The 16,423-nt window shown below is 39.5% G+C and overlaps 1 protein-coding gene across 1 annotated transcript in view; it reads right to left on the bottom strand.

Moving 5' to 3' along the window:
- Positions 1-15,712, bottom strand: part of MMP2 (matrix metallopeptidase 2) — a 39,621-nt gene extending 23,909 nt beyond the window's left edge. The window contains exons 1-5 of the mRNA XM_009276729.1: positions 15,399-15,712; positions 10,808-11,034; positions 9,045-9,193; positions 6,769-6,897; positions 4,979-5,152 (exon numbers count right to left, since the gene is read on the bottom strand). Of these exons, the coding sequence (XP_009275004.1) occupies positions 4,979-5,152; positions 6,769-6,897; positions 9,045-9,193; positions 10,808-11,034; positions 15,399-15,542 (823 nt within the window). The 5' untranslated portion in view covers positions 15,543-15,712. The remainder of the gene's footprint in view (positions 1-4,978; positions 5,153-6,768; positions 6,898-9,044; positions 9,194-10,807; positions 11,035-15,398) is intronic.
- Positions 15,713-16,423: the final 711 nt, after the last annotated feature.

Genomic DNA, 16,423 nt, shown 5'->3' with positions numbered 1-16,423 from the left:
GGGTCTTCCTTTTTTCCCTTTTTAAAAATGGGGGTTATGTTTCCCCTTTTCCAGTCAGTGGGAGCTTCTCCGGACTGCCACAACTTCTCAAATACGATGGATAGTGGCTTAGTAACTTTATCTGCCAGTGGAATCCTCAATGGTGGGACAGTGTCTGTGAGTGTCATGTGCTGGTGAGAGGAAACAGTGAGGGCAACAAACTGGGCCAGGCCTTGCAGTGAACAGAGAGAAAAAAATCCTTCATGCAGCCATGCACTAATTCTCCTTGAGATTTAAGAACAGCACCTCGGAATGAAACACATCTGTTTGAATTCCCAGTGTAAAGTATGCAAGATTTGGCCTTTTTTAAGGTGCCCAAGGGGACACCTTTCTCCTTCTCCTTCCCCCAGTTTAAAGCTACAGCTAAAACCCAAATGTGAATGTGGGAAGGCTTGGCAGGTTATTTCTAACTTTGCTGTTGTCATTTTTGATGACCAAAAAGCCATTGTAGCCTCTGTCTTTGTGTAGGATTTGAGGGGTTTTGCCTTTGCTTAGTCTGATACATTGATAGGAAGAGACATTGTTTAAGAGCCTGCTTCCCTTTTTAGAGTAGTAATAAATAAAACCACAAGACCTTTTCTGGCTGAAGGGTGACTGGGAAGGGTTCTAATGATGGGGTATTGTGACACTGATGGTTCATTTTGCCTTTTCCACTTAAATCAGTAATTGGCCACAGTATAAGGGGCATGAACCATTAAGTTACTGAGGTTAAGTTCCAGTCCCACTAAGGAGAGGCCTTGGAGCTTTGCAGGCCTGGCTCACGCGTGCAAATTCGCTGAACTTCTGATCTGGCCAAGCTCTCATCTGTATCCTTCTGCATCCTGGACATGGAAGCAGCTACGCAGAGGTCCTATCTCTAGGCAAAAGGTGCTCATCGAGATAACTGCAACACACACTGTGCCACCCCAAAAGAGCAAGTGGCAAATGTTTGTATTTGTCTCAGATGCTGTAATAAGTTAGGAAACGTGCATTAACTAGGACTGTGGCTATCATGATTGGAGAAAGACTTTATTTTTTTATAAAGAAATGATAGAATTGGAAGGCAAAATTAAACTGAGCTGTTTAGATGACTCATTTACCACATGAGCTGCTTCCAGCTCTAGATCTGGCAAACTCTGTATTTTAATAGCCTTTTTTTTTATTGCTTTAAATGTGGCTAAGTTGCAAAAACCTTATGGAAAGTCCATCTCTTACTGCTTTGCATGAAGCCTTTCTGAGTCACAGTCAAAATGCAGTTTTTCATTTTGCTTGAGGTAACATCATGTGATGGTAACAACAATGGTTTATTAAGTTTTCAAATCCTCCCCCCTCCCCGCCCTCAGCCTTAACTAGAAAATTCTTTGCTTTATGTAAATGGAAGTTAAAGACAGAGACTAGGTCAGTTTCCCCCAAAACAAAACAAAAGCTTTGTTTACTTCTAAAGGGATCTTAAAAGGCCTGAGCCTTGTTCTGCATCATGGTAAGCTCAGCAATTTAAGAATTGGTGAGGATGTGCTGATGTGAGAGCAGATTCAGACTGGACATTACTAATCTGTGAGCTGCACTGCACTGTTAGCTCTTCCCAGACAAATCAGCCAGTTGTGATTTAAGGAAGCCCCAGGCTGGAAGGCTGTTAAGAACCCCGTGGCACAGATCCAAGGTGGAGGTAGCTGCAGCTACATGAGGGTTCTGCCTCAGAGAGCAGTCGAGCAGCAGCCTACAAGAACTGTGATGTGTGAGGGAGGTACAGGCAGAGTACAGATATCAGTAACGTTAGATATCGGAGGACCAAAGGAGCCTAATCTTCCTGTAGTGTCAGTGGAGTTTGGTAAAGAGAGAGATTCAAGATCCCTTGATCCCATATGGCAAAGGAGAGGTTCAGCACACCTGCGTAAGATTTGTGTAGTAGGTAGATAACTTTCTGCTTTCCCTTTTTCTGCTTTGACAAATTACAGTTGAATCAGTCTACAAAATTAGGGTACAGATCTGGGATTAACTTTAGAAAAGCGTGGTGCAGTACCATAGCTTTAAAAATGTTTCCAAATATGCGGTGTGGCTCTATAATGAGAAGAACTGAAACTAACTTCAGTGAATTAAATGGGGGAGAAATAAACACTGACAACTAGGAATGTCACCCCCAACACAGACTCTATGATGTAAATACTCCCCTATCTGAATTTATTAGCTGGTTTTTAGCAAATGGTGTCTTGGAATAATGAGTGAACAATGCCGCTCTGAATTTAATAAGAAACATCTGTGCATAACTGTTCAAGGATCTTGCAAAACAATTACATCAGAAACAAAAGGCTGAAACCCTTCTGTTCCGTTTCAGAAACCTTGACACAAGCATTTCCAGGAACATCAACTTCCAGAACCAACTCTGCCTGAGCGTGCTTCACTGCTTATATTTTTCGGTCTTGTATGACTTTGGGATTTTACAAAGGTATCAGTCAGGGTATATGGATCTCGGTTTGTCCAGCTACCTATAATCTGGGCTTTGTTCCGACTATATCTGAGCATTTGGGGTCTTTTAAAGAAATAAGCCCAATTTTGCTCTTTTCCAGCTGGAAGGATTAACCTGAGGGAGAGGAGATTTGGGGAAAGGTGGGGAATGAAGGAGACGGCAAAGTTTTAGGGGGGAAAAAATGATTGTGCGGGTATGTGTGTGTGCACGCATATAATCTACTGAAGTAAATGTTAGGCTAAAGAAGCTAGTTCTGAAAGTCATGTAACTAACAATAACTTTTTTTTTTTAATTTACTGAAGTCTGTTAAAAGTTCACACTTCTGCTTGTTCATCCGCCATAGTGGTATAAATAGCTGTCACCATGGTAGATCCCAGCTCTAGATGTGATCTATAATGGGCAATTAGGGTTTTGGAAATTAAAGAATATTTTTTTATCGCATTAGGGCTAGAAGACTGATATGTTCTATGACAGGTTATCTTTGCAAACCACTAGCATCCTGATGCAGAAAATTTGTAATCTTATATTGGAAACTGTATGGTCTTGCAAATGAACTTGAGAAATCCCCAAAATTTGTCAGGCAGGAATCCATTTAGTGTTTGGCTACAATAGGATACCAGAGAAGCTTTGAAGACAGGGTATCTGAACTTTTTCCACACACACATATCTGTGGTCTTTCGAAAAATTATGTGTACTTAACTGACACGTGCATATTAACGCACATACATGTGTTTTTACAGTACTCATTGAGGCTTGCCTGGGACATGTTGGGCTGTGCTTGTGCATTCTTGGTCTGGCAAAACCCTGAACATGTCTTGTTTTGTTAGCTTTGCATCTTAAACATCACTAATTTTCTTTCAGCAATTTGCATTCTCTTTCCTTGTACTGACTGCATGTAGCCCTAATATTATAAATAAGTTTAGTACTATTGTTCCAAGTAGGATTAGCATGTGTCCAACAAAAACTCCATTGTTTTGTGTTTTGTTCTTCTCTTATTATTTGTAATGGCGCAGCAGTAGCAGGCAGGAGTTTTGGTGACCCTGTGGGTCCATTGCTCAGGACATAAGGTAACAAGAGTGATGAAACATTCCCTGCTGCCAAAAGCTTATAGCAATCAGTTATGTACAAAGGGAAAAAAGTGAATGTGGGAAACTGCAGTACTGGGAATGTCTGTGAATATAGGTGCCAGCACTGGAGCTGGCAAACAGGAGATGGAACAAGCGGCTAAAAGCCCCTTACCTTCTCTACTCTTCTCACTGCTGATAAATTAGCACAGCAGGCTACAGCCCATTATACTTAATTGCTTCTCTAAAGGTTTCCTGCTGTGTGATATACAGGAGATCAAATTAACACTCATATAATAAGAAATTGTCCAAAATTTTATATCTAGTAGACTCATCAAAATTTTCAAACATATAAATACGTGTTCCCGATGTTTAACAGGAAACATATTGTCATAATTTCATTTGAAAGATAATAATCATATTGTGTATATTTTTAAAAAGTTACGGCTACATGAAAGCATTGTACACATTTTCTAATCTGTAAATGAGTGTTTCCACATATGAAATAAATTGCTTGTGAAACAGAGGTTTCTGTTCACATTCCAAAAAGTTAGAAATTAAGTACAATCTTAGCTTTCCTAGACCCTCTAGCAGTTTTGTACAGTTAGTGATACAGAGTTATGATTTCCAAAATACAGTGTCATTCCTGTATCTGAAGTGAGCTGTTGGAACTGCTTCATGAGTAAGAGTCATAAGGCTGGTAAAAATAAAAACCTAAATTCTAAAAATGTGAGCGCTCTCCTGGCTAGCAATTTACAATGTACCAACATATAAATAACTTTGTACCAGCATAGATACTCACTTAAAATGCAATCGCTTTTTTATTTTGAAAAGCAGTATGAGGTCATTTAAAGGGTGATTTGTGACAATAATAGTCTCATGTTGCACTGAAAGGGCTCCCAGACTCAGAGCACTTGGGCCACCAGTTGGTAAAATTGGTATGCAAGGTTATAGAGGTTTGGCTTAACGGGTTTCATCTTTAACTGTTAGTTTTTGTCAGTTACTGCTCTTGAACGAGATGCAATTGCAATTGTTAGTGGAATGGCCTGCAATTTAGGGAGAGATTTCTGTCATTTAGTGTGCTCCACCTCCAACTTTGGCCCTGTCCTTACTTTAAAAGGTGGTTGTCTTTCCTGGATCATGAAACTGAACCTGTAGTGTTTTTGATGTATATATGGGGCCGACATTGCTTCAGACATCTTCAATATGTCCTTGTTTTTCGAGAAATGCCCCAGCCTGGGTCATCATCAGTTACAAACTCTTCTACACTAAGGGAGCCTTTTGTCTGCTTATATACTGAGGAGATATTAAAGAGCAGTAAATCTTAGTCTGCCAGAAAGGAAGTGGAAAAAGTACAAGGAGAAGTGGATAGGCAAAATAAGTAGGGAAGAGTCTACCAGGAGAAAAACAGTAGAAACAATGATCTACTTACACTCATGGGGACAAAAGCCATATTTGCCATCTGCATCAAAGTCTTTGGTTGTGGAACACCAGAGGAATCCATCGCTGCGTCCTGCGTCTGTGCAGCTGTTGTATTCCTTGCCATTGAACCAGAAGGGAAATTTGCAGTATTCACCATCTGCATTTCCATACTTCACTCTAACCACTATAAAGAGAACAAATGCAGTGGTGAAATTAGCCACCAACTGATACAAAAAATACAGTTTCTGGACATCTTTTCCTGGAGGACATTGGTGTAGAAATGCAGTCTGAATTTCCACTTTGAAATTCAATATGCTGTTGGTCTCTCTATTGGCAAGATGATCATAGCTGAAATAATAACCGGTAATTTTGAAAGAATTACATGGATATTACTCATGGTGAAGTGTTAGAATGAACAGTCCTTAGAATCAGCCCAGAAAAATATATATGTTGTTGTTACTATGGCAATGCAAACTTATAAACATGCTGTTAATACATTTAGTAATTTAGTTTCTTTGGTAATATGATCTAAAATGTTCAGTATAGTTTGAGAGGTTCCAGGCAGTAGTTGAGCATGAGCTGAACATGCCTTGTGCCTCATAAACCTCTTTGGTATTTCCAATTCGACTTGAATAAGATCTGCTGCGGCACTGGGGGATAGGGTGGTAATGCAGGCACACCCAGATCCTGGGTTTTATTTCAGTTTGTCACACATAGTCCTAAGAGTACAGTACTGGTGCTGTAATATATGTTAATGTATAGATAATTCACTTATCCATAGCATTTCTTTTAATGGCAGTAACTAACTGGATGCTTGTGCAGTATTTCCGCTAATATGGAAAATATTTTCCTCCTGTTTGTTGTTAGTCTGAGGAAGAGATCCAGCCCAGTTAGTACAACTACCAGTTAATGCTTCTGCTAAGTTAAAAGAAAGCCAAACAGAAGGAAGTTGACTATGCTGGTATTAAAGTTCAATTATTTTTTTCAATGGGAGGACAGCTGAGAGAACTAGAATTTGAAATGAAAGGCAAACATGAGTTTGCATTCTTATTCTAAGTTTTCCAAATTATTTTACAGTAGAAGAATTATAATTAATACTACATGATTGTGGCAAAGTTGAAGCAGAAAAAGAGGTTCCAAACTACTAATACTTGGTGTTGTTTGTCTAGTTCAAGTGATATTATCTGGACTTCAGTTGTTTTCTTCTAAAGGGCATGGCAAACTGCCTGTTACAGATTCTTGAAGATGTTCTTAATCCACTGTTTGATGTCGATTTTGTTTCAGTCATCAACATGAAGGATTTATATTCCGTTTGCTTTTGACAGATACCATGAGTATATAAATCCTTATTCAAGTGGACGGTTCCATTTTTAACAACTGGAGCCACAGCTTAAGTCATCTTAAAAAGCGTATGTCAGCCAAAAAGCACTGGCCAGTTTGCCTCTTACAAATGAACTTAAAGATGTTGTAGTTTGAGTCCCTGAGAACTGAAGCATTCAAAATCATAGTCGTGGCTTTGTACTTTTCCCACAGTTTATGAAGGTTGTGCAGCATCAGGCCCATTATTAGTTCAGTTTTTGAAGGGGCAACAGTAGAGGAACAGAAAGGGAAATTCTAGGTAACATTTATTTAGGAATTACATAAACATTGTGTAGAGAACAATTTAAATTGTATACATTAATTTTCGTCTCCTAACGTTTATTGACATGTCAATGAAAATACTTAGTGCAGTGCCTGGAACAGCATTAAAACATAGCAGCCAGCAGGCCATACGTTCTGAAACATTAAAAAGTCTGGTACCTTGCCCCTCTCCAAGAGTCCACAGTTCATCATCATCAAAATGGGAGTCTCCTCCAATTCCTGGCCCTGGTGCAAAGGCATGAGCCAGGAGACCGTCTTTGCCATCAAATGGATAGCCATCACCATGTTCTGCAGGAGGAAGCAGACAAAAAAGAGCAGTTTCTAATGACCTCAGCTCTGTCAGAGTCTATACATGAATGATGATTATCATGTGTACTTTCCCATCCAAGACAGCAGCAGAATATTCTAGTGAGTGAGTTTATTGGTATGGGTTGTGCTGGCAAGACTGAAACAGAAGAGAAGAAGCCAGTTCTTACAGAGGACGTTGTCAGTACTGCAGTTGTCACAGCATGTTATTTTATATCTCATAACTATTGTGGAAAGGAATCAAAGACAGTGAAGAAGAGTGACATATTGTACATTAGATGTGTGACTGCATGCACACTGCTGCTTCTCAATGGAGACTGGTAGGAGCTGTAAAATAAACGTTGTAGATGAGAGGTATTTTCAGATAATTCATGTCAGTCTCCAACACAGAGACTGGAAAGCAAGGCAGATTTCTTTTTGCAGGCTACTCTTTCCTGCTGCATCTCATACTGCTGTCCTCTTTTCTTTGTGCAGGATACTAACTACTTTAAGTAGGAAAGCAAATCAGCTGAGTGTCTCAGTAGTGAGCCTCTGGAAAGCTAGCTCTTATTCAGTGCTCTGAGTCCTGTGAATGAGCCTATTCCTCCTCCACATCAACCACTCCGAGACTCAGGCAGCTCACAGGGCAACAGCACGTTAAGTAGTTCTCCTGTTATTACACTGTAGGCTTTTCTTGGAAGTACACCGCATGTGGGTAAGGCAGGCTGGCAAGGGCATAACCCTGGTATTCATAGCTTTCCCACCACACTGACCTGTGCATCAAAGCTGGCTGCCAGCATCTCCAGTTGCATCATTTCAGGCCTCTTGGTGTGATGTCTTGCCATTTAACAGAAGCCCTAAATACACAGGCCCGATTCTCTACTCTGTTACACTGATTTCATGCTGGTGTCACTCTCCTAATACTAGTTCAGTTCATTCATTTCAGTAGACTAGTGTGTCAGTTGTCAAGGAGAAGATTTTGACATATGTTAGATGCTTTGCTCCCATTTATTTCGAAGTAGATCCTTTGCTTAAGAGAAAGCTTAAAAATTAAAAACCTTGTGGATGTCCCAGCTCCTGTGAATCTGACATGCAGTAAAGTGATATGAATGAATGAATGTGGAAGAAGTTCTTCTCCCACTGTTTCTGAGCTGACTATAACCAGCAAGTACTAAAACCAGCAGAAACACTTCTGCTTTTGTAAGACTTTTTTTGCAAACCAAGCCAGCCTGGATGAGGATCTGCAGTTTTGAGTTCTGTACAAAATCTCTGAAGCTTTTGAGGTCAATTCATCAGTAGCTAAAGCAAAGAAAACCAGCTTGAAATGGAGGCTTCTACAAAGAGCTCAGTTATTCTTTGAACTGTTCACTTCACTTCCAAAGTCTACCTCCCTAGTGACTGGCTGCACAAGTATCTTCATTAGCATTAAAAATTCTGTGACTGTCTGTAAGAAGTTAAAATGCCCCAGGTTTACACTGAAAAGCTATAGACATTCTTTCAGGGGAAACCAAAATTATTTGAGAAGTCATGTACAACGAAAATGAATCAAGTCACCCATCATCAGCTGGACTCAAACCATAATTCAGCTTACAATCCCTATTTTAAATTCCTCAAGACCAAAGAATGCATTGAAAGCCTACATTCTGCTATGCTAAAGAACAGAAACCAGCTATGGAGTCAACATTGAAAGTCACAAATGCATTTTTAAGCTCCAATATGTTAGGACCTCCAGCACTATCACTGGAAAACTGAGTATGGAGCTATAAATAAACAGTACAATGGCATTCCATTCTCTTCTGTGGCAGGCAGCCAGCTCACATCATCTGAAGATCTGTACCAATATTTCTCATTCTATTTCTGATCTGTAAATTTAAAAATAAAATGTTGCCCCTAGTGATTCTCTTTTGGAAAGATAAATATAGTATAAGGTTATTGTATAAATACTTCTCTCTCTCTCTCTCATGTATAAGAAAGGAAAAAAAAATCTCTTAGTGAAATTAGATCTTAGCCTGTATAAGCCAAGTGCAAACTAGGACAAAGTTTGCCAGAAAGGCTCACGGGTACTACTTATTGAGGGTATATCATTCCAATACTAAAGATTAATGAAAGGAACAAAATCAAAACACATATGTAAAAATAAAAAAATATACCCCATCGGCCAAAATTAATCATAATGTCTGCTTCTCCATCGTTTATTCGGTTAAATCTCAGCGGTGTGACGTCACTCCAGACTTGAAAGGCTCGCGCAAAGGCATCATCTACTGTCTCAGGATCCAAATCCGGGGTATAGCCTATAATCCTTAGAAGTAAGAGGAAGAGTTAAATAACACAATCCCCCTCCCAGTATTTGTTGTTTATTGATCAAAATGCTGAGTAGACACAGTAGTGAAACCGGTTAAGAGGTAACACTGCTCCACGTGAGATCTAGACACTTCCCTTTGATTCAGAGATGTATTTAGATGTGGCGCTTACTATTCATTTTCCTTTGGAATTGATGCAGCAGCATGAGGAAAATTATACAGCCAGAGGCTGTAAAGCCTGCATGGCAGTGGGCCTTGCACAAAATAGTCAGGGTTTTGCATCAGCGCTGAGGTGCTGGCAAGACATCACCTTATGTTCTTTTGCTCCATTAGATTTGAGATTTACATTTTTGTAGACTACTTAGCTTGCAAGTCATACTGTCACTTTAGACATGAACATACAAGCACATCTTGATATCTAAGATTTACTTGCCAGAAAAAGAGCTCAATAACGTTCTGAAAGTTGCAACTGTGGATTGTTTTGCTCTTTAATAATAACAGAAAAACAGCCCTTCTCCCTCACCTTTGTAGTTAGCTGGGTATTGTTTCATCCCAGTTGAATGCTAATCCTTTATCAGTGTGTTGGTTACACTGGCAATAGGATACATGGGGAAATCGGAGGTAAAAGTATGTAAGATAGAGCCATAGGCCTGACATGAGAAAGGGACAAACTCTTAAGTGCATTGCTTTCTTCTTCATATATTTTCACTGGACTTCTTAGTGCCTTATATTATAGCCAGCTAACCTCCATGTAAAGACATTTGTTCCCATTCTTTGCTGCTGGGGCTGTGCATAGTGAGGGAAAGTACTTTGTGCCTAAGGAGAATGAGGGAGAATCAGAGGAAGCACATTGCAAGAGGAGGCTGCAAGAGTTGCCGTGGGTTTTCTCAGTGTTTATTAGGCTAGTCGCAGAATGAGGGATGCTTTGAGTCATAACTTGTGAGGAAGCAGCAGACCAAGTCAAGCAGCTAAGATAAATCTGCTGTTTGTTCTCATTGGTGCTAAAAGTCTGTTCTTGGACCACCTAAGGTAATGAGATTTTTTTTATTATTATTATTGACTTCAATGAGAGCTATATTGGTCCCTAACTCTGTTCAGAGTAAGAGTAAGATATTAAAACATGCCAAACCTATTGCACTAGGTTTGCTTTAAATCATGCCTGTATATATCTGAAATACAATTGTTTTCTTTTAAAATCTATTTGATGATCTCCATTTTTATGACTGCTGAATGCAGAAGAGTTTGTCTTCCTACATGGCCTCTGCAGTCAATAAGTACTGTGGTCCCCGCTGAGCAGATGGGCAGGTGAGATATTCCTGCTCCAGTTCCCTTAGGATGCTTGCAGCAGAGCAAAGAATAAAACCAACAACTCTTTAGTCTCAACCAGAACCATAAAGTTGATCTTTAGATGGTTAGTCCTGAAATTTTACAATTTGAAATTTCAGAGGTGTTTGCTAAAGCATCTGGTAGTTATCCAAACACAAAGAGATTCTAATTCAAGAAATCCTGTCTGGCCCACTAAGCAGCTCGTCCACTTCTGAGTATCTTGTTTGATTGGTTCTTAAAAGGGCTATGGCTATGTATGAGCAAAACCCAACGTCACCAGTCAGTACCTGTATGTTATATGATTCTTTTCCCATTTTGGCTTTCTTGGAAAGAAGTTGTAATTGGCTACATCTGGGTTACCACAGCGGGGTTTCTTCATGGTCTCAATAGTATTTTGATCCAAATCTCCTGTTTCAGGCAGCCCAAAAAATTTCTGCATTTTCTTCAAAGTATCTTTCAGGACAAATAAATTGCAATTGTCTTTTGGGCACCCATAGTATTTATTCAGGTATTGCTTGAAAAAAAAGCACAGAACAAAGACTTTAAAATTCATAAAAGAAATAGTTAATCATTACAAATAAATACTGTAATTCCATGTTATCTTTCCCTCTGTTATTTGCAAGTTTTCTTTTCAAAATTGCTATTATTAGTAACTGAGAGACCAGCAGAATCTCCTTAATTGACACAAACCATCCTTGATCACACAACATTGCTAATTAAGCAATCAGTTCCACTATTAGCTATCACCTTTACTTAATGAATTGCTTTATTAGTAAGTAGAGCATAGAGCTTTAACGTAGAACTACAAAGTAAAAATGGGTTTATCTTTTTTGGTTTCTTTACAATGTATAAATCTGCTTACAGTTCTAGATTTTTGTGTATTCTTTTTCTTGGAAGACTGGATTATTGAGAAACTTGTCAAGGTATCAAAGCAACCACACAAATGAGACCACATTAATTGAAAAGAAAAAAACCATTGCTTATTCAAGCCACATAGAGCTATTTGAATGTTGTGTGTGTTTGCTTTTGAGTCAAACATTGCGAAGACCCGAGGAAGGTCTTTGGTAACATGTCAGTTGCCTGGACACTGCAGCCAATCAATATCTGCATAGTTAAAACTCCACCAAACACTCCAGCAGATTATGGCCAGACTGGTCTTTCTGGTACAACCATGGTGGCAGATCACAAAATTCTCTCTCCTTAGAAACCAGTGGTCATAAAGTATCAAAAAGGCAGCAAAAATCCCATTATTTTAACCTCTTATCTAAAATAATACCCACCCAAGTCTCCTCCACTTTCCGTTTTGATCAGTATGACCTAATTAGCAGGTGTAGTGCAGTTAAAAAGGAAAAAAAGTCTGTCCGTTGTTTGCTGCTGCTTCTAATCCCAGAGGAGCAATGGGTTAGTCTGTTCCCTGACAATTGTTTCAGTTAAGCAGCCATGTCTTTGAGATGTGTGTTGATAGGTTGTGTGTTTATGTTAAACTAAACTGTAGATAAACAGCTGTGGTCCTGAATATCCGTACATGGTCCCCACCTTCTGTGCAATACACAAGCGAGCTCACACAATTTAGTATTTTTTTCCCTTAAGTTCAGTGTTGACCGGCAGAATAACTGTGAGCTTCTTGGGGTAGGGACCAACGCTGAGAGAATGCCTGGCATTCTCTAGCACGTGGTGAAACCTGCTATAAAACCATAGTCATTCAAATGAAAAAGAGTGACAAGAAGCAAACGAGAAGACTTCCACTTACATTTTCAGCAACTGTATAAAATCCTTTGTCAACTCTGTTCCTAACTGGAGACTAACAAACGTGGCCACACAACAGACTGCTGGCTAGCTAGAGGTTTTGGATTCAGTGTTTGGATCCAGCCTGAATTTGAAAAAACCTGTAACTCAGGCTGTTGCCTTAGCTTGGACTGTTGCACAGATAGGCTCAGTCACACAGTTCAGATTACATACAGCTTTAGATTGTTGAATTTCTATCCTCATTGAGGAGTAGATAAATGGGATTATGATGATGATGTTCGTTTGGGTACTTCTATAATGATAACAACCTGTCATTATCTAATTATTTTCATTCACAGGTTCTAAACAGCTTGACTAAACTATCTGGGGTTGTAGGCTTTATCCAGTAAAGTGAATCTTACGATTCTCTTGCACAGAGATTTCAGGCACTCCACACTCAAGTCTGGGTTTGCGATATTTTATGCCTAGCTCTAAAAGAAAAGCTACAGCCATGTCAAATGGCGGGTGTTCCTAAACTGGTGTGTAGGCCACCCAAACTGGTGCCTAGCAGGGCACATAGCTGAGAGATGCCCTTGCTAATGATGCTGTTAGACAGGAAGGTTGCAAGTTACTTATCTTTCCAGTAAAATGGTCTGTAGCAGAGGAAGAAGCATCCTTCAGGAGTTGTATCCAAAATATTTACTACAAATCCAAGGTAGGAAAACACCCTAAATAAGGTAAAGGTATATTTGCCAAAAATGTATCAGAAATATCAGAGAGAATTATTTCTAACTGAGGATTACAAGAAGCCTGATAAAATGACTGCACGTTTAAGTTCTTGTGCCAGGAAGTATTCCTGAGGGAAATCTTACTTTATGTATCTAATTAATTGACTGAAGTTTGCGCAGGAGACTGGGATAAGACCACTACATTGGCAAAATATAGCAAAGGATATTTGATGACTGCAGTTGGTCAAGCCCGGATTTCACCACCACCTCATTAAGTCCAGGCGTACCTCATCTACCCTGCATAGGAAATGGTTCAGAGCTTACTCAGAAATGGATTTAATCAAGATGTTACACCATTTCCTTCAGAAGGTCCGCCATCCACCTACTGACTAAGCACAGACTATGCCTAGTTTTTGTGATTCTTATAACTTCTGATGTGGTATTTCTCCAGTGGAGTCTGTGGCACTGGCAAATAATGGACACAGAATGGTTTCACCTTTGCTACCACTAAGCTTCTGTCTACTCATAGTTAATGGGGCCTGGTGGAAATTGTGAAATGCATTAAGAACATAATCAAACGGGCCAGTTTGGAGGATCTGTTCTTATCCCAATTTTCATTTTAATGTAATTTGATAGATTTTCTTATGCTTCTGTTTGCATCTCCCAATGAGGTACCATGATATAATATAGACTATGCGTCAGAACTGAAGTTTACTGAAGAAGCAGGATGCTGCTCTTGCCGTTTTAGGTTTGGGAGTAAGATATACAACCAAAAATATAAAATGAGGCATTGTAAAGAATTTTACTTGCTAGGATTCTAAATAAAAAGCTAACCCCTCTCATTTTTTCCTAAAATGGAGATTTTACTGAAGATGAGAAATGAACATAACCAGCTGTTCTATGAGAAGAGAATCTTGAAGAAAATGTAGTGTCTATGTAAACCACATCTTGGCCTAGGCTGCGAAATTCAGTTTCCTCGGAGTCAGCAGGGAGCTGTGGTGATCTGGAATTTTGATCCAGCCCATTAATGAAACAGGGTCCAGCTGCAACATAGCAATTTGTGTTCTGATGCTGATTGTTGGAGCTGTTCTGGTGGAGGGTGTGAGGGAAAGGCAGCCAGTTAGCATTACCCAAGAATACTACAAGAAAGACAAAGAAGAACTGCAGTGTTAAACCAGCTTGTAATTTTCCTCTGAGTACACATAATAAATAGGTTGTTCGAAAGAAACAGAGATGAGGGGAGATGTGGATTGCTGTTATTGAGTAAAAGCCTGAGTGCGTCTAAGAAAATAGATTGTTTAAGAGTGGTTCAATTACAATTAGACATGTGGGACCCCACTCTCCTCTCCCACATGCACTGCCCCCCCTCCCTCCCCCCTCCCAATCCCGTGGCTGCTGTGCTGCTAAGGCAAAACCTTGGGTGAATTTGTTTTGTTAAAGGCTGAGGGGTGCCCTTTTTGGGTCAGTTTGTCTGTTTTTCCTAAACTTTCCACCACAGCTCCATCTGGAAGTTCTCTCTCTACCCTCCCCCAGACCTTCTTTAACCTGGCAAGCTTTCCCAAGATGCACACCAACTCCTAAAGAAAAGTAACCAACTTTCAAACCTCTATGTCCTAAAATAAGAATAATTTATCTCAATCTTCCTTAAAATGGACTTACTGCTGAAGAAGAGAAATGTCTATAATTTACATGCTAAAATAAGGATAATCCATCTCAATCTCCCCTTAAATGGACTTCCCCATAATGTCATTTTTATGAAGGTCCACAGGGCTAAAATAAGGTTAGAATATAATGCTGTAGAGTTATAGCTATAATTTGCTAATGTCACAGAAATCCAAACTCCTTTTTTTGTTCCAGATTGAATTTGGAAAAAAATATTTCTTTGAACCTCTGATGAGATTTTTTTTTTCCGAAGTCAAAGCTAGTCACAATGGCTTCTGAAACTCAAGCCAGCTTTCGATTGTAATTGTCCCTTAAAGCTGTGTTTATGCAACGTAAGGTAAACAATCTGAAAAACAAACTTCTGAAATCTATGATACATGCATTAAGTGAGTCTCGACAGCCCTCATTTCTACTTGATTTAAGTAGAAAAATTAGATGTCTCTTGTTTGTCCTTCTCCCCTCTTACCATTGCAATCTTTTGATTATAGTCGCGATGATTTAATGAAATTATTTTGTACGGTCAGACTTAAGGGAAAAAAACCCAGACTTTCTTTGCTGGCTTTAAAAATTTTAAGAGAGGAAACGTTACTTGGCTTTAGTTTTAACTTTTGAAAGCTGATACCTTTGCTAGCTAGCTAGCACTTCCAGAGACTCTAGGGAGAGAATGCTACAGTCATTCCTTAGCCTCAGCTGAAACAAGAAAGAAACATCTGCTTATGAAACAACAATATAAATCTAAAGCAAAGATGAAACCAACACTTACCACTGCTAGTTCTTTGTCTGTTTTGGGAGTGCTGTCTCCAGGAAACTTAATGATTGGTGACGGTGCAGCTAAAGTTTTGTTAAAAAGATATACTTGGATTAATAGTACTTTAAAAACGAAGCCACAGACAATGTGAGTCTTCATTCTGCCTAAACTTGTGCTCTCCTCTTTGGAAAAAGATTTTCCCTGGCTGCCTGTCCGTTACTTTAGCTGCACAGTGCACCAGTTGCTTATCTGCACATCTTAACTCTCTGCACCGTTTGCTCTTTTGCTTGCTCTAGCAATTCCTTTGTATGTTTAAAACATCCAGATGCGCAGTCTCAAGCTACCACAAGAGGAAGTCTGAAAACTAGTGGAAACATGAGAAAAGGGCAGTTACCAGATGTGATTGCTGTGATTTTAAGGTAGCAACAGGCAGATACTTATTACCGCTGAAAGAGGCCACATTTTCTCCTCATTTGCATATATGAAAGCATTTAGTTATGCCAGAGAGCAGCAAAAAGCAAAATCTGACAATCTTGAAGACGAAGTCTCCCACATATATCTTAAATTAAAAAAAAAAATAAAAATTTCCTGGCTAAGCATTTTTATTATTTTTTAGCCTATTTTCTTGCCACAGACATAATAATCTGTTTTAGTCATATGTGGTTACACTCCTACACAGTGCCTTACAGTAAACATTTTGATTATGGATTTTGAGGCAGATCCTGCACGGGCCAGTGCAGCCGAGTGAGGCTTCTTGTCCCTCTCCTGCTTAGGCTATACAAACGGTAGGTCTGTGTACACAGGGCTCACCCGCACTTGGCCTGAGCGTCGCTCCCTCCCTGGTCTGTGCGGAACGTGCGTGCAGAGCTCTCTGAATAAGATTCTTGTGGTTTGTTTGGTTTTAAAACCAGCTTGAGGCTTTGCCACCAATAGGTATGGTGTATCACCATGTAAGAGATCATTAGGCAGATTCAGCAATAGAAATTATCCTCAATAATTGACGTCAGGGGAATTGTGTAAAATTCAGGGTTTGCCTATGC

The sequence above is a fragment of the Aptenodytes forsteri genome, unplaced genomic scaffold (assembly GCF_000699145.1).
Source record: "Aptenodytes forsteri isolate BGI_AS27 unplaced genomic scaffold, ASM69914v1 Scaffold33, whole genome shotgun sequence".
Lineage (NCBI taxonomy): Eukaryota > Metazoa > Chordata > Aves > Sphenisciformes > Spheniscidae > Aptenodytes > Aptenodytes forsteri.
Note: the sequence above shows the minus strand (reverse complement) of the source record. Positions and strands in the feature narration are given on the sequence as shown.